Here is a 27,376-nt window from a genome sequence, read left to right on the forward strand (position 1 = left end):
GGCGAATACTTAACATATCAGCTGTTAAGAATTTTATTTTAATGCTCAAAACTTATAATGATCTGAGATTTTGTGGACAAGTTTCTGCCTCTTGGCACACATAGTACTACAAAGTTTTAACAGGTGTGTTTTATTATCAGCTCTGTTCAGGCTGAATTGAATTATGGCAAAGAAATGCTACCTAGAGAAATAGTTTTATTATCTCTATAAAACTAATAAATCACAGCTCCAAATCCTTTTGCAGAGATATTTTTATGCACTGACTGTATCCTTTGGTGTTTTGTATAAATTGACAAAGGAATGCTGAATACTGCTTATCTCTTCAGGATGGATTCCATTAAAGTGACACAATGCTGTGATAGTTATCAATAGCCGTTGAGATGAAAATACTAGTGACTCCCTTGTTTGCCATTACATTTTCTCAGCACTTGTAATTTTAGTCATTTTATTCATCCAGGCACCTTGAAGTGCTGTTCAGTGATATTTATTGGTCCATCATTGTTAGTACTGGGAGATTTCAGCTGATATGAATACAGCGTTAGTTAACACAAGGCCTCTTCCTAATCACAGCAGTGCAGAGCACCACTCAATATCATGAGGACTCTTCTTGGTACTTCCATTCTCTTCTGCTGCCTGTCCCCCTTTTTCACTCTGTAGTTTTGGAAGATTAAAAAGCATGCTGACCAGTGTGAGAGCCACTTGCTACTGCTGCAGTAATCCTGCCCTGTGAACCAAAGCTTTTTCCCATTTCAGTGCTGCAGTCTGCAACCTTCTCAGATTGTGAAAAAGTTACACAGTTAAATACATGCATAAGGCTGGGTCTGCTGCCTGAGCTTCCATTTCAGTCATTGCAGCAGTCTTTGGGGATTTTTTAACAGATTACTAAGAGAATTAACAGTCTTATTCCACCAACTGAGAGACTGGTTTCCAAGAACTGAGTAAAACAAACCTAGTTTATATTTTTAAACCAGATGGCTAAGCAATAAAAATAATGCTATGGTGCTGCACAATGTAACTTAACTTGAAATATTCTGGTTTTCAAGTGGTAGAAAATGAGACGGCTTGTAGCTTCCTTTTCTTTTAGGTGACTGTAAGAATCTGGCCAGTAATTTTATGCTATCTGGCCACTCCTTGAGTTAACTTTCAGAGACTCGACTTGCATGTCTGAACCACTGTTGAAATGAAACTATGCTTTTCGGTCTCATCTCTTACCTTCAGTATTGCAAAAGAATCTGTCGTACTTCATGTGAGTGTACATGCTTACATGAATATATACACATGGAAAAATATTTTTATATACATACATATATTTTGTAAAGAAGAGGTGATGGCAAAACATTTTAAAGGCAGGTACAGATTCTTAACTGTGTATAACATTTGTATTTTGATGCTTAGAGCTTTATGGTATCTGGGACACAAAATTTTCCATAGCATTATTTCTTCCTAGGCTTTCTACTTCTCCAATAAAGCCATATGTTCTAAATCAGGTTGCAGATCCTTGTTCTTAAAGGATTGAAGACAGTGAAAGTTCTGACAAATCAAAGCCTTGCTTAAGCAAATCATTCACGATGTACCTAGGCATGGTCTAAGAATGGTGCAAGAATAAACAGAATATCCTTGTTAATATTTTGTTTTGTGTCACTGCATTTCTCAGATCAGTATGTATGTATCTCTGGCTATAGCAGAATTCTTTTTTCCCTGAAATAAATGGACAAGAATTCCATTACAAAAAGTAATGTGGTGAGCCTGAATAGCCTCTACATTCTGAGTTTACTTCACAACAAGAATATGTATATATATATATATATTAGTTTAGTTTAGTTTAGTTTTAATTGAAGGCTTTTTCCTATCCAGTTAATTCAAACTGAAGTACTACAATCTGCATTTGCACAGTACCACTCTATGCCATTTTATCTAAAATAGATCTGTTTATGGCAGGATGAATTCTTGCAACAGCTTCAGCTTGCTCATCAGCCTTGGATGTTGCCGAGTGATACAGAAAGTGAAGGAGTGGAAGCTGACCAAGACAAACGTAAGTATACTTGTTAGGAGCTGATTATATTTCAAAAAACTTTGAGCTTTTTTGTATCTTGCAATGAAGTCGTGCCTGCTCAGAGGAACTTTTCTCATAAGGAGCAATGACTCATTTGTTTCAGGGCTGAACTTTATAGGGTTGTTTTCCATAAGCTTTCCTACAGACACTGAGCATTGACAAAATGATCAGGGACCACAGCTTACCTAGCTAAGTGAAGTGATTTGTTCTGGAGTGTTAAAGTAGTTGTTCCAGGGAAGTAGCATGAATTTGAAATAGGTGTTCTGTTCAGTAAATCTGTATTGACCAGGAGAAAGCAAAGAAAAAAGAAAACCCAAACTGCACATGCATACACAAGCCTGGTAGCTCTAAAAAATAGGGCCTTCATCCTCATTAACTCTATTTTGCCTGCATTCTTTTGAATTCCTCTGTATGAAAAAAGTTCTCAATTGCACCAGTAATCCTTAATTTCCTACACTCTTTGAAGCAGTTGTCTAATCATGAATGTAAAGGTCAGCAGGATCATAATCTAAATGACAGAACAGGTAACTACAAGTAGCATGCTATAAATCACAGTACTTTCAAAGTACAGCGTGTTGTATCTGGCTACAAGGTACCTGTAAATAGTCTTGTTGAAAATATTAAATGTTTCACATTTTGCAATAGTTTTCTGATCTGAAAGGGTAAATAGGCAAACTATTTCATAGATAATTAAGGTGATATACTTAAAAAGAACAGGCAATTTAATCAGCGTGTTTAGAAATCTTAATACATGTGACTAAAATTTCCTTAAACATGCAGAGTTAAAAATATGAAAAAGCCAATCTCTTCATGGAATGGAATAGCTGTGTGTGGGAATGAATTCATGGTTAATGATAATTCTATGAGATAAACAGGATATATTTCTTAATGATGCCACTTTAAAAAAAAATTATATACGAGTTTCACAAATCCATAAAAAGCCTGAGGTTTGACTATGAAATTTCAATTTACATGCCGAGATACTGAAGAGTGTGAGCTAGTTTTTTAATAAGAATAGTGTAAAATGGAAGTTCTGTGTATTCAGTTGATTTTAGTCCAAAGTTGGTAACAGTAGTTTTATTTATATCTGAGCCTTTCACTTACCTTAGGGCTGAAATCCATCATAAATAGCCAAAGAGAGAGCCTGGTTCCTACCCAATCCATGGACATGAAATTTTTTCTGTGTTTTTCTCCAATGAGTTTACAGTCCCACCAACATACGTAGGACTGGCTTCACACAGACTGGTGCTGAGTATGTGATCATGAGAAACTGATGCTTTGGGACATGTCAGATGCAGTGTCTTTTCTTAGCTGCAGTGCCTGAATTGTGGTGGGGGCATTTCATGGCATCCGAGATCCTGTGCTATAAGTTTCCAGGAATTCTGGTAGATTGTTGTCACTGCCTATTGTGAGAAAGTAGTAGATTTTAGGTGGAAATATCAGTCCTACTTCGGGATCAAAGAGATTATACTTGCCTGAGTAATAATAGTTATTTTTCCTGGATCTGATGGTAGCAAAGCTAGAGAAAGGGGAGAAAAGGTAATTGTGAACTATGTTTTCTCTAGTGAAGAGGGATCTGCAGCTGTCACATATTCCTTTGAGACTATTTGTTAGACTGTATTGTCAAATACTGCATTATTTCTAGTATGTCAGCCTTTCTAATAACATTCCTAGAGTAGAAAAGTAGAAAAAAAAATGTTTATCGAAGCAATAATTCCTATAGCTGATATCTAATTGTAATCAATGTTATTAAAAATAACAATGTTATAATGCCCAAGAGAGATGATATGCTAGGTCATGGGGAAACAGTGATGCAGAACCATCACTGCTGGCAAAGAGAAGCTGCAAATTCCCAGTTGTAAAGTGAGGAGTCAGGGAGGGAATTTGGCGTACTTGCTGATGCCAGTGCTTGTAGTCTGAGCAGCTGGCAAAATTCTGCATCATTTTTCACCCTCAAGTTAATAAATCTGTATAGATGTTGTGCTTGTGATTTAGTGTTGAGGGGCCCAGGAGTTCATAATTTATGAGTCTTAGCAGAAGAGCTGCAAAATTAATCTTTACAATAGCAACACCTGTTCTTTGACTCAGCTTTTAATAAATTACATGTGGATAATATTTACCACATTCTTTGACTACCTTCAGATAATAGCAGCCAGGTGTAAAGCTAGTTTTTGGTAGTGGGAAAACAATGCAGAAAGAGAAGACATGGGAGTCACCTTGAGTTCTTTTAAATTAATGCCTTGTGGTTACTGTTCTACAAGAAAAAGAATGAAAAACTTTTTTTGGGGGGTAGCAGTACAAATGTATTCAGATGCAGAAGTTTAAAGAGGCTATTTTCAAAGCCAGTGAATGATAGCTGAACAGAACTAGGTCACTTTGGAATCTCAAAATCTTCCAACAATTATTTGCAACACAGATATGGCAGTGCATATCTTGTCTTATGGAAAGGAGGTCTAGGTTTTCAATTCCTGAAAATCAGACTTTACTTTCTAAACCCTTGAGGCTCTCTGACAGCATTTTAAAAATTTATGTGGAGCATCCAGATATAAATAACTAGCTGTCAGTCATTTTTAAAGATGTTTCATACCATCCATAACAATATAAATTTGCAAACATATACCAGAGAAAGATGTGTATTTTTTTTCCCCTTACAATGTAAATTTTGTGATTAAAATAATAGGAACTAGAGCATACTTTTTACAGTAGAACTGTCACCCAATAAATAAATCTCTTCTGTTTGTTAAATATGTTCTTTGATATTATGTATGAACTGAGCAAAGAGGAGTGAGAACTGTCAAGGCAGTATGATCCAGAATGAAGAGTGTGTGGCCATTCTGTAACTTTAGTGTCACTAAAAACATGTAAAAAAGGACTTGTGTTTTCTCCTCTCAAGACATTTCCCCATTGTTGTCTTCAGTAGTTTCTTTGTATACTAATTCTCTGCAGAAAATTTTCAGAGAATACATAAATATCATTTTTGGAAACAGAAGAGATCTGGAAAAAATATTTACCAGATCCACAGTATTTCAGGTTGATGAGAGTTCTCTGACAAAAGTAATTTTCTTCATTACGGGGCGCTGTTGCTAAGAAACAGAAAACTGCTTCTGCAGTCACCAGAGTGTTTCTCAGATAGCTTTTCTGAAAAGTTTCAGAGGTCTGGCAAGAGCCAGCTTAAGTTTTCCCTTGAGAACAGTCCCAACAAATATTGCTGTTCGAAAAGTTCTGATGCATTACTAGCTTTTCAAAATCTTGGAAGGATGACGACTGTCTTTTGTTGTATTTTGGCCTGCTTTTAGTAGCCCAGGGATGGACTTGCTGCCCAAAGTCTGCTTTCCTGAGTGCCCAACTCAAGACATAAGTTACAAAGCAGATATCTCCAGATTCAAAAGCCCTGGATATGCAGGATCCCTACACCTGCAGTCAGTTCATTTAAAAGATGTACATGATAGGAAAATAACTGAGGCTTTTAGGGAACTTATTGCTTCGTTAGTTCATATTAAATATATGTGTGTGTGTGTGTGTGTGTACATGTTCCTTTGCTCCAGTCTGATTAAGGTATAGCAATTTTGTAGTCATTGGCACACTAGGCAGTGTGGCTACAAGTTCATCCTAACTTCAGCTTGTCAACATAAGTACTAGCTACTCTTGGGACAAGTCTTAAACTCTCACCTACTGATCTCTGGCAAGAAACTTATGCATTTTGCCACTATACATGTGCAAACTCCTTTCTAAGGGTTTGCAATGGAAACTCAACTACTAACAAATAAAAGCTGATTGTTAGGAAAAAGTATTATTTATTTCCACTCCATTCATTCTTGTACTTCTCTTGAAACACTGCTGTCAAAAGCCCCCTGCTGATTACTTCAACAGGTAATGAATAAAATGTTCATTTTCCCATTCTGCACAAATGTCTGCCTAAGAAAAAGACCCCAAAAATGAAATACTGCTTTTTGTCGGATCAAGTAATTCAGAATGTGTTTCAGTAAAATTCCAAGCTTTACAATGTTTGTCTGCAGCTGAAGTTCCTTATACTGAGCAAGTTCATACAGCTAAACAGATATTCTTTCTCAATAAATTTTAAAAATAGATGTTCCTAAGATTTGGAAAATTGCTTGATTGGGGTTCATGAAAAGGAATTTAATGCTGCAATATGTTTTTGATGTGAAAGTTTCCTCTTACTAGAGCCAGTTACCATATGTATGTGTATGAGTAGGAATGACAGAATCAGGCCTAGAGTAGAAGCTGTTGATTGAACCTTTTATGGATTAACACAAACACATTCCTGTTAGTCACATTAAGCTTTTTGCATTTGTATTCTGCTCTGATGCATTATATCAGTACCTGGAAACATATCTTTCAGTATTTATGACTTGGGGCTAGACTAGATTTTTTTATCTGTTGAGAAACCTAGATATTAGGCATTGCAAAAATGTATTAATGAATTACATGCCAAGTTAATAAGATGTAGTTATAGATTTTCGCAGTGAATAGTAAATTCACTACAAATGCTTTTTCTTATCTCAGAAGTGAATCTGCATTCAACTTCTGGGAAACTTTAATTTGAGATTCGTTATTCTTTTGAAGAAAACTAGGGTATCTTTTATTCACCAGATATCTCAAGAGTAGAAATACAAACCAGAATAAAAAAGTCAGCATGCTGCATCTCCCCACCCTTTCTCGAGAATGTCATGACTGTGGTATGCTTGGCATATGAAGGATTTCCCAAATCTCTCTGGACAGCTCCAGGCCCGCTTCAGAAGTGGAGTACCAGTCAGGGTCAGTGTGCTTTAAATACAATTTCCCCAGGCCTGTTGGGAAGTCTTGGCTGGATCGTCTTGCAACGTTTATAGCTGAAACTTCACCATTTCATATAACAGATCTCTGAATTGGAAAATGAGAGAGAAAAGAGTTTTCTATCCTGGAAACACTAGTATTCAGTTATTCATAGTGAAACAAGAGTAGAGATTGACGTTATTTTTATCAGTAGTTGTATCACTCTTGGAAAAGTAAGAGTTCAGATGCAGCCTGGGACAGTTGGAATCAGACTCAAGGTTCCTGTTTTTTGACTGAATGTTCTGTTATGGCTCTGGTTCACGTCGCTTTGTTTATTAATGTCTGATATTTGGTTTAATCTTGGAAAAGTTCCCACTGAACTTGGGAAGGGAGGGAGGAATTTTTCCATCGCAGTGAGAAAAAAAAACATCCTGTATTTCAGTGCAGACATCTTCTAAACCCAAGGATATGAATTTTTGCATTATTATTATTATGGTCAACTTGGATTTCCAAAGAATGTATTAATGTAATACAAATGACATGGTCATTTAAAAAAAAGTGACAGAGTGGCTTAGAGAATTATCAAGGTACACGTTAGGTGAATTGAAAGCTGGCTCACTGAGGAATCAAAAAATAAGAGAATCTAATGGGAAGATGTAGATGAATGGGGCTCATTAGTGCCTGATAGATTTAGATAATTGATGTAAGAGAGAAGTTGAAGATATTAAATAATATGAATCTGCTGATATAATGGCCACGTTCCAGTAAAATGCACTTTATTATAACCAGATGAAACATATTTGAAGCAAATGAAATATATGTGACACCAGAGAAATACATCTGTCTCTGCTGCAGAATAATGAGACTTTGTCCTGGAAAGCAGTGACTTAATGGGTTTAGGATGATCACAGATTATTGTCTCAGTGTGAGCTCTTAGAATAATGCTGTAAACAAACAAGGGTAAACCATTCCTTGCATGCCTAAAAAGTTAAATAACAAAGTAATTATTCAAAATAGTATCACCTAAAATCTGCAGTTCGGGTGTCATTAAGAAAGATTGGAATTACTTAAGAAATTACAGAAAATTAAAAGCAACCCAGCATTTGAGAAGTCTTGTTAGCAGTTCACCTAAAGGCATCCACTAGGAACTTCAGAGATGATATATGTCTGTAGATCTTTAAATAAGAAAGATTAAACTTCAAATTATGACAACGGAAATTGATGCTATGACCTAGCAGCCAGGGGCCTTAAGCATTGTAACCAAAAATTGAGGGAAGTGATTAATTTGAAGTCATTAACATTGGGCTTTCTAAATGACAGATGTTAATCCAGATGGAGATTCTGGTATGCAAGTGGTCAAATTAGATGAGCACGCAGGTTTTTTTTTTTTGCTAGTGTCTGTGAATATACTTATTCACTCTCACAAAGTGTAGTCTAGACGTGAAATTTCAGTTACTTCCCTGGGGTAGGAGTATTTCCTGTTAGGTATGGATAAAGGTGAGCGTGAGTTAATGATCATATCTGCCTTAATTTCCTTAAAGGTTTCCTTATTTGGGTTTTAATGTGTTCAAAGTGATTCTCAGTCCTCCTAGCAGTACCTGGTGAATATCACATGATTACAAACAAAAAGAGCTCATTCTTTGCAGATGAAAAATGCATTTTCTTACAAACGCCAGATCATGTGCATGACTGTGTTTACATGCACACACATTTTTGTGATTTTATGTTGAGGTTTATTCTAGTGATTTTAAACTGCAAATATTTCCTTAGTTGTTTTTATTATCATAATTTAATCCTTGGAATATAAAAATGATTTATGTGAGAAAGTAGAGTGCCTCTGGAGCAAGTATGTGCAACCTATTGTATGGTACCTGCTTGAGCAGGGGGCTTGGACTCAATGATCTCTTGAGTTCCCTTCCAATCTCTGTGATTCTGTAATTCTCTGAAGTTAAGTGAAGTTGTTCTTAATGATCCAAAAATATAAATTTAGAAAATACCAAGAGTTTGGATTAATACTGACCATAATATAGATATTAGTAAAATACTAAACAGGTTTTATTTTCCTTGACTAAGTAAGTCAGTAGATACTGTGAGCAGATTTTGTGCTTTGAAAATTTTAAAGATGTATGTGACAAGAGTGGAATAGAACACAATAATTCATTTGGAGGGGGCCTTCAAAGATCATCTCCAACTGCCTGACCACTTCAGGACTAAACACCTCTTGGACACTGACAGACACACCTGTCAGAGGGAGCAACCACCTATCTAAGAAGCCTGTTCCTTGGCTTTACCACCCTTACAGTAAAGAATTTTTTCGTTCTATCTAGCCTAGACACCTAATATTAAATGGCAATGTATACCATGCAGTTAATTAAATATTTTGGTATTTTTTTTAAATGTTATTTTTAATTCAGAAACAATTGCAAGTGGCATTCTAAGCTTCTATGTGAAAAATACTAGTTATCCCAATGTTTTAATTCTGCAGAGTTCTGTGTATTGTGTAAACAGCCTTGGATAGTTGTAAATTCCACAGGTAAATTCCACAGGTATCTATTCTTATCATCTATTCTTATCACTCCAAGTCTGTACGGAACTTTCTTAAAAATTTGTTCAAAGTAAGAACATCAGCATACATTAATTTGCATACGTTACAATTAAAATACTCCCCTAGCTGTATATTGGTACAGCAATCATCTATATGAAATAAGTACTTTTATTTGAATCACAAAGTATTCTGTGTGTTGAAACACAGGTTGTTTACTGTTGTCCTATTAAAAGATTAGTCTAAAAGGTCAAAATCAAAATGATAATCTTAAGGAAAATAAAGCTCTTCTCTAACATCAGTGAAACAATTTTGGAGAATAAAGTAAAATGATGCCTTCATTGACTGATCACCGACAGGCAGATAATAAGGTTAGCTGCTTGTCTTAGTTTCAGCTGGGATGGAATTGTTTTCTTCATAGTGTCTGGTGTGGTGCTATCTTTAGGTTCTAGGAGAAAAGCAATGTTGTTAACACACCGATGTTTCAAGTTATTGCTAAGCAGTTTTGTACAGAGCCCAGGCTGTACCAGTTTCTCAGCTCATACTAACAAAGGGATGGGAGGGGACAGAATCAGAACCACTGACTTGAACTGGCTAAAGGTATATTTCATGGCATATGATGTGATGCAGAATGAGTGTTTTGAAGGGGTTGGGAGATCACTGCTCTTTTCTGCCTGAATAAGCTGCCTGCTGGGTTAAACCACAACACTGCTGTTGCAAATAAATGTAACTTTATAATGGAAATGCAGTCTAATTTGCTGCATGTTGCTGGAGGAAATTTGTCACTTGATTTTGTTTTGACTATATCAGGATTTTTTAGACTGCTTTTCCAAAGCACCTGCTTTGTTGAGTAACTGTAACTTAAATTAGGCATAGCTCTTTGTGAAGGCGTGCAGTGACCCTAGAACTCTGATCTGGTTGAAATATCACTTAGCAAACATAGAATATTTTTACTCAGATAATTCAGTCCTGTGTTGTGTCTCAGCCCTGTGGATGTGCTGACATTTGTGCTATGTGATTCAGGAAGAAGTATAGCGAGTATCTGAGTCTGACAGTAGAGGGCTGAAACTGTTTCAGCTGACTTTTCATTAAAAAAAAAAAAAATGCTCAAGAAAAATGCCTTCAGGGTTTTAGCAAAGACTCAAGTGATGGTAACCCAATGAAGACTGAGGGGCACAGTCATGCCCCTCAGAACAGCATCTGGCCTAGAAGAGCATATCGATAACTGTTCAGCTCAAGGACTGCTGTACAGACTTTTGAGCTGGAGGGAATTGGCAATTTCTTGTATCTTTCATACTACAGAGCATTGTAAAGAGCTAGGAATTACACTGTTCGTTTTTTTATACCTCTCTGGATTCCTTCATTTGCCATACTGGCCATGCATTTCTGCTACAAAGAAGAGCGCTTCTTGCTGCAAACCAGAGTGTACTTTTTATTCAGTTTATTTGGAAATGTAGACCCCATTTGCCTGTCACCGATGCCTTGTGCAGTCATTTATAGCACTAAAGAAAGAGCAGATTGGTCTTCTTCTACACCAAGTTTTCACTCCATTTAGTTGAATGCAAATTGCCCCATAAAGTGCAAGACTAAGGGAGCAGCAAGCAGTGAGTACATCTCTTTGTATTAAATAAGGCTTTGAAAGGCTCTTGATTTCATAGCTAAATGATAGATTCAGCAGATGGGGTCAGATTGCTTCAGAAACAAACAAACAAAAAAAAGTAGAATGACTAATTCCAGGTTGCAAAAATGACCAGGAAGTGAAGGATCTATGAAATAAATGTGTTTTTTCCTCCTGTGCCAGTGTTCTCCAAGCTCTAGAAGCTATTACCTCTTATTATCTTATTGTTATAAATGTTTTATAAGGATGAGATTTATTCTGAGCTAAAACTGTGAAAGTTCCTCTTCTATCATGAAGAGAAAGGATTTCAAATTTAAGTAGCAAAAGTCTGCAATGGAAAAGGTTAAGATTTTGTAATGAATTCAATAACCTTGACTGTTCTTGGCCTGACAGAGCAGGTCCAAGAATGTGGAATCAGGGAAAGAAGAGAGGAGGGCTGATGCTCGATGTGAGGCTTCTGTTCATTTTGGTTAAATCTTGCTTGGCAATGTGTAGTACCAGTATGTGTGTTGCAGCAGAATGTGGGGAATGCTTATGTTCTCTGTGTTTTATTTCTGTGATCTTCAAACTGCAATGATAAAATTTGATAACTGACCACTAAAGCTATGAGAAATCACCAGTTAATGTTTTTAAAACATGTCACAAGTGTCAGTCCCAGTTCTAATGTCTGTCTGGATTTCTTTCTGCTGTAATGTCACAACCTTTAAAATGGCTGTAGTTTGTTTTAGTAATTTTACTCAAGTAAATCAGTGATGTCTTTCTGCTTATATTAACCACTTTTAAATCACTGTCGTTCTCTTTTACATGGAACTGCTCAGCATGTCAGAATGACCCATCTCACCCACCTTAAGCTATCTAAAAGTGAGGGAGTGTAGTCCAAGCTATTTGTTCTCTGAAATAGAGAGAAACAAAGGAACATCAGAGGTCTCACAGAGATGTACTTTGCTGGGGGAGTGACAGAGAATCCCTACTCCCTGTCAAGGGCTCCTTTATCTTTTGTATCTCCAGCTTGACTCTTCCCTAGCTCATGTCAGCCAAGAGTTTACTTGGTCTTATTAATATCATTTCTTATCAGTCAAGAATTCTATAATGGATATGAGAAAGCATAGATTATATGTTCTGGCTGGCATCCCATTTCCTTCTGCAGCTAAGAAAACCACTGTCCCTGGAGTTTTTGCAGATAGCAGTCATGAGAAGAATTTGCAAATGGAACAGGCTTACATGTGTTTGCTTTTCTTTTTCCACCCTTAAGACAAATTTGTTACTTAAAGATCGAACTGTGACAATACTTGAATCTCTGCTAAATGAAGTGTCTCCAAGGAAAACAGTTGTTAAACATTAAGTATAAGTGATGAAAAAATACATATCAAGTTAATACAGGGTGAGAAATGTTGCTAAGATTTCTCAGGCTTTATTTCTTCTTCTTCTTCTTCTTTTTTTTTTTTGAGAAGTGTTTTGCGTAGGTATTCATGGTTTGTGGCTTATTCTGTTGAATATCAGTACAATATCAGATTTAAAACCCAGGCTTATTACCTTGCAAAGTGAAAGTTGAAGATATTGTTCCAATACTATCTAATCAATTACCTGAAGATAACAGGAATGGTTTGCTGCTGCCAAATGCCTTTAATCTTCCAAAGCGAGATTGTGTATTTAGATATAAAAAAGAAAAGAAAAGGTTGAATTTACTGATCCTAATTTGCTTCATTGTCTAAATATGACAGATTGAAGGCTTCTAAGGTAACTAACAGACGTTTATGCATTCAGCTCTGTAATTCAGCATTGTTTGGGTGTTGTTTATTTACGAGTTAAAAACCCTTGTTTTCGAACTGGGTGCATGTAACAGGAACAGATGCATCATTACTTGAGTTTTTACAAACATTTGGGGAGGGGGTTGTGTTACAGTCAGCAACATTTGCAAAACAATCTGCTTCAATGTGCATGTGGAAATATTTGTAAAAGCTAATTTTTCCATTTTGCTTTGGGGAAAGTTTTCAACCTGAACACAACTGGAAATGAAAATGTTACTATCTCAGCTCACCCAATTCATTATAGTTACCTATTAGACTTAATGCATTGTACAACACTGTTCAATTTTTGCAACGACTTAGCATTATTATTAAAAGGGAGAGGCAGAAAACCCTTTAAAATGCTGAGTAATTGGAAAAAAAATATATAACTAGAGAAGCTCTGGTTTGCTTCTGAATATTTTAGTAATGAAGAAAAATAGAGAGTTCATCAAAATCCACATTTCTTATGTGAGTTCAGCATTATGGAAAACTTTTACAAAACGCAAGCACAATGAATTTCCGTTTATCATATTTTTGTGTACATTTCAGCCCTAATTTCTGTGCTTTCTTTTTGATTTCACAGGTTTGTGAAATCAGTGGGATTGTTGAAGAGCAATTTAATAAAAACAAAAGTACGGTGATCAAAACTACACCTGAACATTTGCTTTAGTTTATACATAATAATTTTAAATGAAGTTATTTTTCTAGTATCAGCAGTACATAAGGGGAACCACTCCGATACGTGGATGCTGAAATGCACTGAATCAGAATGCTTACTGTGGTACAGTGGCCTTGGGAAAGAAGGGTAGCTGTCACCTTGTAGTATAAAGTTACTCTAATGTTTTCATTTAGTTTTACCCTTGCGATTTTGGATTGACATTTGATAAACTAAACTCTGCCTGACCAAAATAAACTTTGCCTAGAAACTGTATGTATTTTAACTTGTCTAAGGTTTTCTACTCCTTATATTTTTGTAAGCTTTGCTCTTTTTTACATTAACAGACATGAAAGTATTTTTTGCCCACATCTGCCAATCTGTATGTCCCATTCAGGTCTCACAGAGAACTAGCTGTTTGCTCATAGTCACCTGCAGAGAGGAGGCTGGGGGAGTGAGTGAATGAGTGTGTGCAGGGAGCAGGAGCAAGAACAGGTGTTGCCTGTGTTGCATAGCTTTGCATTGAGTTTATCTACTTTGATCTTTAAAACAAATAAGGACTGTTAAAAAGGGAACTTATCGATAAGGAGTGGAGCATGCATGCAAAAATAAAGTATCTAAATGAATTTCATATGTAGAGTAAAACACTATTTACCCACATGAGTTACTGAAACAAATTTGCTGTTCAAAATAAACTAACTGATATATGCTGTATGCTTGGAAATTTAGAAAATGCTTTGGCACAAACATCAAATGAAGGGATGTGGCAGTTGCATTTACTGATTTCATTTATGTATCTGTTAATTCTGTCAAGTGTGTTTTCAGTTTCCTTTGTCTTTAATTATGTACAGTTGGTTCCTGTATCCTGAACATAACAATATAATGAAAATTGCTTGCAACTATTAAAAATAGAAATAACAGATCATCTATTTGTTTAAGGAATAAAAATGAATTCTCTGTCATGCGTGTTCCATAGTGTGAAGTTTTTTCCCTGTCTCTCACACATTCAGCGCTAGCACAAAATGTGTCTGGTCTGTCTTAGGCATAAGCAAGTGAAATGGAAGATGTGATTGTGCTGAGCTGGCTCTTGCTATATGTATCATCATTGTTTAGACTTCCTTTTTGTAAAATGTTTAGCATACTGGAACCCCATGGGAATAGTCCCTTGAAGTTCATTGCAGGTAGGGACTTCATTAATTAGTCATCAATAAAGAAAATCGACTTTGTTGTGTATATTTTCAATCTACACATTTGCATGTGAGAGAATATGTTACCATTGATAAGTTATAGTTGATTAGTTTTCTGCAGTAAAGCATTCTTGTGAAAGCACTTATAGTTCCAGTAGTTATAGCTATAGTTCTGGGTTATATTATTCCATAGTGACCATACTTTACTTTGCAGTTTTCATTAATGTCAAGGTAGATTCGCCTTTTTTTTCCTAATTGCTTACATTATTTACTGTAATTATGATCATATTTAATCCCTGGGGAAAAAATCTCATTGACTTTGATGGAACTAAGATTTCTCATATTTTAAGAAAGAAATCAGATTTTGGCAGCATATTAATTCTAGAAGTTCTTGGAAGCTAAAATACTTGAAATACAATTTGGACTGGGCAATGCAGAGGAATTTGGTTAGAAACATGTCTATTTATAAATATATATATATATATTTTAATTCTAATTTTATTACATCCTGAAACATAAGACAAGGTTTATGCAGGAAGGCATAGTATAAATCCTGCTCCTGTTCTCAGTTACAGATACAGTGTGCACCATCAACTCTCAGAAAAATTAATAACTTCACAAGTGTGAAATGTTTGCAAGCGTGGCAGAATGGTTTGACTGTTGTGTGGTCCAGCTATAAAAGCTGTGAAGTCTTGGTCTCCTGAGAGCTGCCTGTTCTTGGGGTTGGCTTTTTTTCTCAGGCACTTTGTAAGCTGAAGAGTGGAGGATAAACAATGAAGAATGTGGCTTCCCCCCCCACCCCCCAGACTAAAACACAGAAAATTCCACATCATTTTTTGTTTTAGCTCTCATGAGACTTGAATGATCTCATGGTTATTTAACACTTGTGGTTGGCAGTAGTCCCTCTAAAGTGTATGGCAAGCAATGTTGGCTGATCCTCACAGCCAACTGCGCTCCGCCCCGCAACCACTGCTGGCATGGTAGAGGAGAAGCAGCCACCTGGTACCTTGACTGTGAACAAGCTGGCAATGAAGCTCCAAGGAAGGACTGAGATGTGCTTAATAGAAAACAAGCAGCTGGGCTTAGGGGCTGGGGAGCATAAACAGCAGCTGGGAAGGCCGTGCAGAAAGCAAGTGTGATCAACTTGTTTTCACCTTTGAGCTGTGGGAAGCCTTACTCATTTTCAGTTTGACCTTTTTGGCTTCAGGAAGCAGTTTCCATTTGTCAGTTGCTTATGGAATAAACTCTGCCTCCTTGGTGCCTAATTGAACTGAGAATCAGCTGTGTGAGTTTGTGTTGATGTTTCTCTACTTTGTTTGGTAGGAGTATCAAGGTGGTTTGGTGTTGTTGGTTGTTTTTTTTGACTGCACCAGGCACTTCAAAGTCATAGTTCAGTATAAGCTATGTAAAAATGTACCTCTTTACCTGCAGGAAACATAGATTTAGTGGTTTTCAGAAAGATGCTACGTGGTTCATTGCTGATGCTATTCAATTACTGCTTTTTGATGGAAGAACCACTATAAACAGATTATTTTTTCCCTAGACATATGTTTACATCTTTGTTTTTAAAAGCATTTGCTATTGCAGTGATATAGGGAAATTGTATTCTCAGTGGTACTTGTTAATGACAAAAACGAAAACATACCTGAATATATGAAAATGAATGTAGCTTGTCTAATAAACAGCTGTCCTGTCAAATGTCAATTTATTAAAAAAAAGAAAAAGTTGTTATTGCCATACAAGTTTCTTTTGCTTCCTTTTTAGAACTTCACATCTTTGATACATTATCTGGGTAACCATAAAAACAACCTTACTATCTCTATTCATTCCATTAATACAATGATATTAATAGCTTTCTTTCTCTATTGCTCATATCAAGTAACTTCATTACTTGACAGACCTAATGGCATGACTTCTTGCTAACCCACTGTCTGGCTCTAAGATTAGAAGGTCCAGCAGAGGGACAAATGGGAAGGAACTTTTCTTTGCAAAAGTTATTAAAATAAAACAATTACTTTTGGAATATTATGCAGTGGAAAATTTCTCTCAGCAAATCCTTGAAAACTTAAGCAAAAATTTAAAACCACTTACATAATAAACAGCTGTACTGTGCACATACAGTATTAACAAAACCTTCTGGCCCTGTAGGAATATTATTCCTAAAAATATTTCTTTATTTGCAGTTTCATCTCTTTCAAATTAGCGAAGGAGATTTTTCTCCTGCTCCTTGGTGTATTGTTTCAGTTATGTCTGTATTTTAGATACAAGGATAACTGGCTAAAAGCAGGACAAATCCTTTATTGCAACAACTAAACTCATGGAGGTATATGAAGAAAATGAAAGCTAAGTCACACATGCATATATGACAATGTTGTTTTGTTGCCCTGGCTGTATGTAAACATGCTTTACGTTTAATCACAAGAACTATTAATGTAAAATACTAAAAAGCCTTTATGGGATAGGTTCCAGTAACTGTCACACACACACACACACACAGCCTAAAAATCTGTGTTTGGAGGCAGGAAAGTTTGGTACCCCTTTGCCATTGACTGTGGACTCTTCTCTGGTTTAGGCCATAGCTCGTTTTGCAGAAACTATGTAGATGTGTGTACCTTGTTTTGTAGATAGTTTTAGATAAAAGTGCATAAGAGTTAATTCAGTAAAGTTTAAGAATGGTTTGACAACATTAGGTAGCTTGGATGCTGCTGAAATATTACAGAATCACATGGATTGGATGGAACCTCTGGAGATCATCTAGCCCAACTGCACTGCTAAACCAGGTTCCCTACAGTAAGTTGTATAGGAAAGCATCCAGGCAGGTTTTGAATATCTCCAGAGAAGGAGACTCCACAACCTCTCTGGGCAACTTGTTCCTGTGCTTTGTTTCTCTCAAAGACTTACTTTCTCATGTTCAGATGGAACATCCTTTGTTCCAATTTGTGCCTATTGCTCCTTGTCAAGCCACTGTACACCACCAAAAAGAGCCTGGCCCCTTCCACTTGACTCCTGCCCTTTATATATTTATGAACACTGATAAGCTCTCTCCTCAGTCTTCTGTTCTCCATGCTGAACAGTTCCAGGTTTCTTGTTCTTTCCTCATATTAGAGATGCTCCAGGTCCCTCATCATCTTTGGACCCAGCTATCAAGATGTGGCCACACCACAGCAGAGTAGAGGAGAAGGATCACCTTTGACCTGCTGGCCATGCTCTTTTTAATGCACCCCAGGACACCATTGGCATTCTTGGCCACAAGAGCACACTGCTGGCTCATGGTCAACCTGTTGTTCACTAGGACTCCTAAGTCCTTATCCTCAGAGCTCCTCTCTAGCAGGTCAGCCCCTAACCTGTACTGATGCAAACAGTTATTCCTCCTCAGGTGCAAGACTCTACATTTGCCCTTGTTGAACCTCATCAGGTTTCTCTCTACCCAACTCTCTGGCCTGTCCAGATCTTGTGGAATGGCAGCACAGCCTTCTGGTGTTCCCACCAAAGACAACTAAAGCAGATCACTGAAAGAGACACCACAGGAAAACTAACATAAATCTGTCATCTTTGACTTGACTGCTGAGCTACTGATCTTACTCTCCCAGAAATATGCGCATGTTAAGCTACACAAGGAGTGTAATAGGAAGTGAATCTGGAAAAGGCCTCAAGGTATCATTTAGTTGCTAACCCTCTGACAGCATAACTCCAGTAAAACCATTTCCGACAGCTTTTTATCTAATCTGTTTTGAGAATGTCTGGAGATGGAGAATCCACAGTCAAGCAGCCCCTATTTCTTTCTTATGTTTATCTTTGAAAATCACATACCCAAGTGCTTTACTTTTTCTTTACAGTGGTTTCTAAGGACATGATCTTCCCCCTTGAATGCATTCTTCACTTCTTAACTGCTTGCATACTGTTTCAGTTCTGATAACATTGAATTCAGATGCCAGGCAAAGCAGCATAGTGAAATATTGGACCTGTAGAACCTTTTGAATTTTTAAAATGATTAAAATGGTCCAAAACTTCTTGCGAGCATTACAGACACATACATATACCGAAGAAGGGTTGTTGCAGATCATCACATATGACAGGCACTGACAGCAGGACTTGTGCTCTGCAGGGTGCCTATGTTGCTAATCTGAAAAGTTCTGTTTTTGCACTAGAAATCACATGTGATGAACCAGCAAAGAGTCATTCAAACCTGTGTGCCTCAGTCATTGTATCTGTCTCCAAAAAGCGCATGAGGAATTTATGAGTGAATTTCAAAAACTTGCCAAAATACTCCCTGGGGCCTGATAAATACCATAATTCAAAATCTCTCCGTAAGTGCCTCCAGAAATAATTCGGTTCCTCCTGATGTGTGTAATCCAACACCTACGCACTCACAATTCCAGGTTTAATAAAGCGTGGGGCCCTTTGGCTGAGATTCCAAAGCAACTTTTACTTCCTATGCCCCCAGGTGATGCTGCACTTCTGTGTCCAGAACACATTATCTGTTGTTGATGTTCATCTGGACATGGATCTTGCAGAATTTAAAATATTTTCCTATGAGCATGTGTTGAAAACATCTGATGGTCATGCCTGGGGTACTGTGATACATTGGCCTTTTGGGAGAGACTGTAGCATCAATCTTATCCATAATTCTCTGCCTGCTCTTCCGAAAGACATTAAGCTATATAAAAGACAGAGCTAAGCTTTTCAGATCCTAACACAGTCAAAACTGCAGATAGAGATGTATACTCACTGTTTCCTTTTAAAAGCAATTAATTCACAGTATGATGAATTAAACTTCAAATTAAATCTTCCGTCACTTATTCTGTGTTCAAATTCTGGAACACTGATTTTTCAGCTTTCAGTATAAGTGTTGCTCATTTAAGAAATTTTGTAGCCTATGGTCTTTGAAAGTATGAGACAATTTTCAGAAATGTGATAAATTTTGTTCTTATATTCATATGAAGTATCTATGTCAGGATGGTTTATATGGGACACGATCTCAATTGATGTAAAGAAAAAAGCAAAACAAAACCAAACAGTCTCCCAAAAACCAGTATCTTTGTTCTCTTCCGCTGATAGGACTGCAACACTTCATAATAATTTTCACTTTTACTGGTGATTCTGAAAACTGAAATCCATGATAAGTGTTATGCAAAGTGGGCCTTATCAGCTGTATATCTGACAGGCTTATCCTGTGTAGAAAGTACAGTGAGAAATTACCAGCACAAAGAAATAAGCTCTACAGAGAATGAGTTTTTTACATGGATTTTTGCTTGATTTCAACATCTAATGCGATCCTATCATATCATTCTTTTGGTTACAGTTTACCTGCCTTTCATATTTTTGTGCTTTATGGTAAGTCTAGTTATAAATTGCACTGCATTGGCCTACTATGATAGAGAGGCACCAAGATAAAGTTTTATCCAGTTTCCTACTGATACAGAGGAAATGTTGCTATAGATCTTTGTTAGATGATATTCACTTCCACAACACAGTTTTTGCTAGATCCACTAGGTTGGTCTTCTATTAAGTATTATAAATTCTTTGTTTAAAAAGCCAACTCCTTATTGGATTGTGATAAGCATCACCTCCAAACTGCCCTATTGTCTTTTGAAAATGTGAATTGGGCTCTTTATTAGTTAAACTTTTTCACTCAGAGTACGGTCTCCCAGCAGTTCCATCATCCTGGCATGCTGAAAGATATTCCACACCCTTACGGTTGTTTCCAGCAGCATCTGCACTGTACAGTGGAATCCCAACTCCCGCAATCTTTATATTGTATGAGCTTGGAAGCCATCCATTTTTTTCTTGGACATTTATTAAATATCATATGAAAGTTTAAAACATTCTTTCTGAACTATTTCTTTTGGGGGTAGGAGAATTTCAACATAGATTAATTACAGGGCTACAGTTTTTCCATTGGGAATATCCTTCCACTGCCCGCTTATTAAATACTGTTTGAAGTACTTAATTGACTGGCTTCTCTAATCCAAATTTAGCATTTCTGAGAGGCAATACTAGTTTTTCCTCCTAGTAATTATAATCTACCACTACCATGGGATTTTGAGGTGAGTTAGGGTGATAACTGAGACAGAACTGAAATTTAAGTTGGCTCAATTTACAAAAGGTGCTTAGGGGCAAGGAGCATCTTTAGGTCATCCCTCTGCCACCTCCTGCCCCCAACTCTTTTAATATACTGCTTACTGAAGTGGAACACAGCTGTTTGTTTCTTTCAGCACAAGGGATAAGACTGCATGGATTTATGTTTCATTGGTACCTTGACAAGGAGGAAATACTCCCCTTCCACCCCTCAGGATATTTCTTTCCAAGGGGAAGCTGAGATCCTTCATTCCAGTTTTACTTTTGGTCTGAATGTAACTATGAGAGCCTTTTTAAGAATGGTTAGGATACTTTCTTAGTTTGAAGATTTAAATTAGCGTACAACTAATGCAGTGCAGACAAGAATTTGTTATTATTTTCCCCATTTTTTTTCATAATTAAGAATTTTGGGGATAATATGGACCAATGTCACTGGATTTCAGATTAATTAGACAGCACTGACATGGTGCTGTGAGTTCAGCTTGATGCTCAGGCTTTACTGATTGCCATGTTTCTACCCTTGCTGATTATGTCATAGGTCTGTGACTGCCTGTTGTGCAGCCTGAATAATTTTTATTTTTAAATAAAAGTCAGTGAAGTAAACCAGCTTTCTTTTTAGTAGGAAAAAAAAACATATTTCTATTAAAATATTTTGGAATGCCAAGGATAAGGACAAACTACTATTTACCTTTTCAGGTTTCTTTTTTTGACAAAATATGATAAAATCACAAATTTCTTGAATTTTGTTTATAGTGTTATGTTTCTTCAGATTTAACAAAAACATTTCAGGAAAAGGGAGGGGCTTTTAAGGAAAATTTTGTCTACTTGTAGGTTTTATCTCTTTCTGTCCATTTATCTATTTATGTCTGTACCATAGCACTGGATGTATTAACCGTGTGAAGAACAAACTTTGCTTTCATCATGTTGGATTTGGTATCACCTTTGGATTTCAACATTTTGATGATGGTGTATTGCTGTTATAGAATCTGAATTTTATTATATGAAACAGTTTCACAGATCCATCAATAAAAAGTCCCCCCTTTTTCCATTCTGTGTGCCAAGAACTGGCCCGCATTCTAATTTCACTATGATGTCATAATGCACTGCAGTGTTTTGGCTTATTGTCTTTGTGATTTTTTCACTATTGGAAAAGTTTGATCACCACTCAGTTAAATGTCAGGTTTAATTTTCTCCTTAGCTAACGAAGATTTAACACTCCTACAGGCTGGTGTGAGTTGTTCAAAGACTGTTCTGCATTCTTCTTCAATGACAAATAAGTAGTCTTAATTTATGTTTGTATTTCTTAGTAGGAAGTCACATGCCTGTAGGTGAGAGGAATTTTCTAGGCTTTCCTTGTTTGTTTACTTTCTTTAATTACTGGAATGAATGGCATGACATTTACTCACATATTTATAGCTGAGTGTCAGTTAACTCTGTGACAACCTATGAGGGTCTAATAGTTTGTCACAGGTCCAGAGTGCCCTTAGGTATAGGCACCTGTTGGCATTTGCCATGTGTATGAGTCTGAAAGGCCATGACAATTGTCCTGAACTTGCAAGATTTTGTCTTTTCCTTCCTTTCAGTCCTCCGAGTTCTTCACGTTCCTCTCCTTTGAAGCTGTTGTAATGACTTTTATGCTGTACCAATTTTTTTTTCCTCTTTCAGGTCTGTCTTCAGTGTGTGGCTTGCCATATTGAGTGTTTTTTTTTGCGTGTAAGAAATGCTCTATTATTGCTTTAGGTCTTCTCAGCTCTGTGTACAGAGAGAAAGATTTGTATGTGTCTGTGTTGGAAAGTGAAGGGAGTTTGTCCATGTGTGTGTCTGTACTGATGTATGCACATATGAATATTTCTGTACATCTGTGTATTGTTGTCTTTTGGAACAAGTGGAACTGGGTGTTTCTGCAGCCCAGGATGGAAGGTCTTTATATTGCTCCAAGTGAATATCTGAACTTGCTCATGTGCTGGGTTGTGTGTTTCTGAAGGCCCTGTGCTTGTACTTCTGCTAGGCTACCTTGGTAATGTGAACTGAAGCTCCTCTTGAGTAAGCAGATTGCTAGAGAGTTTGCGAAACCAGGAGATCCTTGCTGAAACCCTCTGAAGCCCCCTAAAACCCGTCTTCTCATTGTCCCCTTGCTGTGTTGACAGCACTTGGAATCAATGGTCATCAGACGCTGATGTCCCAGGAGGGTGTCCTGTTACTGACCCAAGTTGAATGTTCCTGTCTTAGGTTGGAGAACAACCTTAAATCCAAAAGAGAGGAGCATTGTTTCTGCTTTTAAAATGATACAATTTAGTGTTGTTTGTGCTGCTGCAAGGCAGCTTTCCAGTTCTGGACAGGATTGTGAGATGGCATTTTAAAAATGCTCTCTGAAAAACACCTATTTGTGGGTGCCTAGATGCCAGTGTGCTGAGCTAATGTACAAGACAATGGAAAAAGGTAGAATAAGTAGATAACTAAAATGTTTAATCTACCACTGTAAAATTTAATATATTTTTGTGCGTGGGTTGGGAAATTACTTTCTTAGCTGTAGCCCAGTGCAAAACAAGTAGTGGCCTTTGACCTTCTTGGAAAGTGACCGTGTATTTCCAGTGGTGACAGCCAACACCATTCTTTGATTTATAGCAGAGCAACTTTCATTTAATATTGACCATATGGCAATTTTCACCACCTACGTTGTTCAAGACCTATGTCAGTAGCACACAAAACAGCGAACCTTTTTCCCAGGCAGCTCCACTAAGACAGAGGTTGCTGCATTGTGGCATATTGATTGATAGCACAAGGCAGTGATAATTAGATCTCTCTGAATGCTTTATAAGTGGGCTCGGGCTTTTGAAGCTTATTGAATTATTTTGACAATATTGAATTATCAAATATGCCAACTTCTTTTCAAACTGCGTATTTGAAATATGTGATGACAAAAAGGTGTCATGGAAAAAAAAAAAAAAACTTAATATAGCCCACAGCCTTATTTTAATTTATATTAACAGATAATTTTAGTTTATGCAAGAAATGAATGTGGAGGGTGAGGGGAATATTATTGGGAACCCATGATAGTATACCTCACATCTTTAGATAAGAACATTCCAGACATTTTACAATAAATTTTTCCTCCTTCTAATTTTCCTTTTTACAGTTGTAGTTGCTGTGCTGCATGCTGGAACAAAACCGAAGGTAGGAACAGTTAGTCTAGAATTTGGAGAGGAATGTGTTTTGATTTGCAGAAGTACCGTTGTTAGAATTCTTGTGGGTCAGAGACTTCCCTGACATGTGGGACTGCAGGAGAGTGTTGTCTTAAGAGTAAAAGAAGGCTAGTTTGGTATCTCCCTGTACTCAAGTTATTTATACACTGGTTCCATGTTCCCGTGAAAAAGGAAATTCTTTGTTTCATCATTAGACATGCCAGGCATCTTTATGTGGATACATGCTACTCATGTATATGTCTCTGTTTGGAATTTTTTCTGCCATGAGTGTGTGTAGAGTTCTGCCCTTCAGTTGACTCACTCAGTATGATTTTACTGAATACATAAAGCTTTGTGAGCTAGACATGACAGTTTCACAGAGGCTGTTTAGCATCTAGCTCTGACCGTTTTTCCAGTTTGACTATTTAATGGCCAGTATGTGCATCATTAGGCCATCAGAGCCTTCTGTTGATACTGGATCTATGCCAACTGTGAACCTACCTCCTCCCTTCTGCCAAAGTTAATGTTTCCTGGGCTGTGTGTTGACCAAGGTCAGTATAAGCTGAAAACCAACCATTGACTTTCGTCAATCCTCTTCAGCCAGATCCACAGTCTCCTAATATTTGGAACTGAACCAGCCCCGGGTTCCCATAAACACTAGTCCTTTCTAGGATCCAAGATACAGAATTCATAGTTGCATTATAGGTATGTGGAATTGGGATTGAAGGGTGGCAGGAAGAAATGTCAATCCAGTATAAACCAACAATACATAGAGATAAACAGTAAAACCATATATGGACACCTTCTTTAAGACTGCTATCTTGTCACAGTTTCTTTTGCAAACAATTATGAACTTCCATTGACTGTACTGAGTTCTGTTAGGTGCAAAATGGAATTAAGTGAAAAGAGAGAGAGAAAGCTTAAAACACGTTTAGTGTGTCTGTGGTGAGAATGGATTTCTGTGATGATAGAATTGGAGGAAACGTAAGTTGTGGAGAGGACCCAAGCAGTAATTTTTCTAGTCAGTGAGAAGGTAAGTAAGCCAACCAAAAGGAAAAAAGTATACATATGTTTATCCTACTGTACATTGTTTTGCAACCTACCATAGGAAACTTGCTTTGGCAAGAGGATTGGACTTAATCCCCAGAGGTCTTCTTCAACCCTACCGTTCTATGATTGTGTATATGAATTCCTTCTACCTCAACAACGGTAATGAAGTTTGTCTGTACACTGCCTCAGTCTCAGTAATAATTAGTATCCTTTTTAGACATTCAGTCTAAAATTTATGTAATCTAGTTTTTCTTCTTTCTTCTTTCTTCTTCTTTCTTCTTCCTTTCTTTATATGTACTCCATTGGTTGTGTATTCATTTTAGCCACATCAAATCATGATGGTTTGCTTTAATATTAACTGTGATGATATATGTTTAGTAATTGTATAAAGATTGAGTTCTTTTGTTAAAAGAACCTGTCAGATACTTGTCAATAGCTTCAGACTCCTAAATATATAACTGTTAAATGTAAACTTTTTAAAGTATTGCTTATGTTTTGTTTCGTATTAAAGCAGGCAGTACAGTTTTTAAGGCATTCTGCCCACATTTTGAAAAAAGAAATAACTTATTCTTGGAAAAAGAATCTTCAATTGTACTCAACTAAATAACACGTTCTGCCTGTATGAATTGAGTATATGCTGAGTTCTTTCCTGAACGTCAGTATTTACTGGCTACAGAGATGACAATACCAGGACAATAATGAACAAATAAACTTCTTTTGTCTAGTTCTTTGCAATCATCTATCCTTAACAATCAGATAGACCCACTTTTTACTGCCCTTGATGGAATCAACTGATTAGAAGATAGTCCTTAAATGAGAAACTTAAAACTATGGGCTGCAGACCAATATCACTAAAACTTTAGGAGCTTTGATATTGATTTTCCAGCAGTGGGATTTCATATCTTTTGTTTCCAGATTTCATTAGTCATCTGGGACTAAATAAAAAGGGCGAGGTTTCTCTTAGATGCCAGGAAACCAGGAATCACAAAAGCGCCTTGCAGAAAGAAGGAACCACTAACCCATTACTGCCAATAATTACATATTTTTACTGCATATATTTCTTAAAATTTAATAATTATCTTTTGGCAATTAAGGTGTACTCAAAGTACGTTGATGTCTTGCTTTAGCAGATTAAGATGTCTGAATCTTTTTTACTTAAAAACATCTTTACATGGAACGCACGAAGTCAGAAGTAATGTGTTTTGTTGAACATATACAGACTTTCTGAAATTGTTTGATCCAGAAAGAAAGAGAGGAGTTACTTTACTTAGTTGCCAACCAGCTCAATAGTTCATTTATCTGTAAAACAACTCTGCATTGAAAGATTAGTTAAAAGGGTTTCTGGAAATTCTCCAGGCCTTTTTTTTTTTTAAAAAAAAAAAAAACTAATGCCATCTATTTTTAATAAATTTTAGCCTGGCACAATCTTCTTTACAATTAGCAAGCAGGAAAAGCAACTATTTCTGTTGGTGCTTCTCTGATAGAAGAGTCCCTGAAATCTCAGCCATCAGTTTGCTATTAACTGTGAAGAAGAATTTTTCCAAGCTACTTAAAAGAGTGCTGGCTAGTGTTAAATGATACGGACTTGTCCATATTTTATCTGTTCTCATGATTTTAGAATAGGAAATAACTGTTGCCAAAATTTATTCTTAATATACTGACTGTCTGTGGTGAAAAGTATGTGAAAATTAATGAGAATATATAAATAAGTCATTTTTATGTCATTTTTGACTCAAAAAAGGATCAGAAACTCTCCTCAGGTTTTGAGATATCATCTTCAAACTGATATATCCATAAGCATCTGGGCAGAGCTCAAGTATTAATAATGGTAGAGCAGTTGCTTTACAGGGCTGATGGCAACTGGGGCAAAGCACAAGTAACAGTGAGTCTCTTACTAAGACCCAGTATCTCTTGCTTTAAAAGTGAAGTCTTTTTTAAGATGTATAAGCTTGTTGGAATGGAGCAGGATGAGATATGATGAAGTGAAGAGTACTTCTGGTATGTGATGGTGAAAATACTTTTCTAGTCATCATAATATCTTTCTCTCTCTTGTACTGATACTTATCTTTGCAGCATGTGGAGGTTGGTGGCTCTGCCTGTGACGGGGTGTTGGAACTTGATGATCCTTGGGGCTCCTTTCATCCCAAGCCATTCTATGATTCTATGTGATGATCTGCTTCCTCTCCTGTTGCAGGAAGTCCTGACCACACTGAAGTCTTGAGGAAAAGCTCTGATTTACTTTATTCTGGTTTCTGTTCACTGTGAACACAGATACCAGTGTTCATACACTGCTATGCCTTTAGGCAGTCTGTAAGTTTACATGTTTGTGGTTTTTTTCACCTATTAAACTCACTGTTGTTTTTTTTTCAGATGCCACACACAAGTCCCCATTTGTACTTTCCTAGCTCTTATCTGTAGCTTGACTGGAGCCAAAGAAAATTTAAAAGCTGA

At 36.8% G+C, this 27,376-nt stretch overlaps 1 protein-coding gene across 5 annotated transcripts in view; it reads left to right on the forward strand.

The window, feature by feature from the left end:
- The window catches only part of C3H8orf34 (chromosome 3 C8orf34 homolog), a 193,070-nt gene that overhangs the window by 145,733 nt on the left and 19,961 nt on the right, over positions 1-27,376 (forward strand). For 3 of the 5 annotated variants that reach the window (XM_031604863.2, XM_090137683.1, XM_090137682.1), the window contains one exon: positions 1,939-2,032. In XM_031604863.2, coding sequence (XP_031460723.2) covers positions 1,939-2,032 — 94 coding nt within the window. Of the gene's footprint in view, positions 1-1,938; positions 2,033-12,133; positions 12,306-13,356; positions 14,555-27,376 lie in introns of those variants that run through there. The other 2 variants (XM_090137681.1, XM_090137684.1) reach the window with 2 other exon arrangements.

Source organism: Phasianus colchicus, chromosome 3 (genome assembly GCF_987193195.1).
Source record: "Phasianus colchicus chromosome 3, bPhaCol1.hap1.1, whole genome shotgun sequence".
NCBI classification, from domain to species: Eukaryota; Metazoa; Chordata; class Aves; order Galliformes; family Phasianidae; genus Phasianus; species Phasianus colchicus.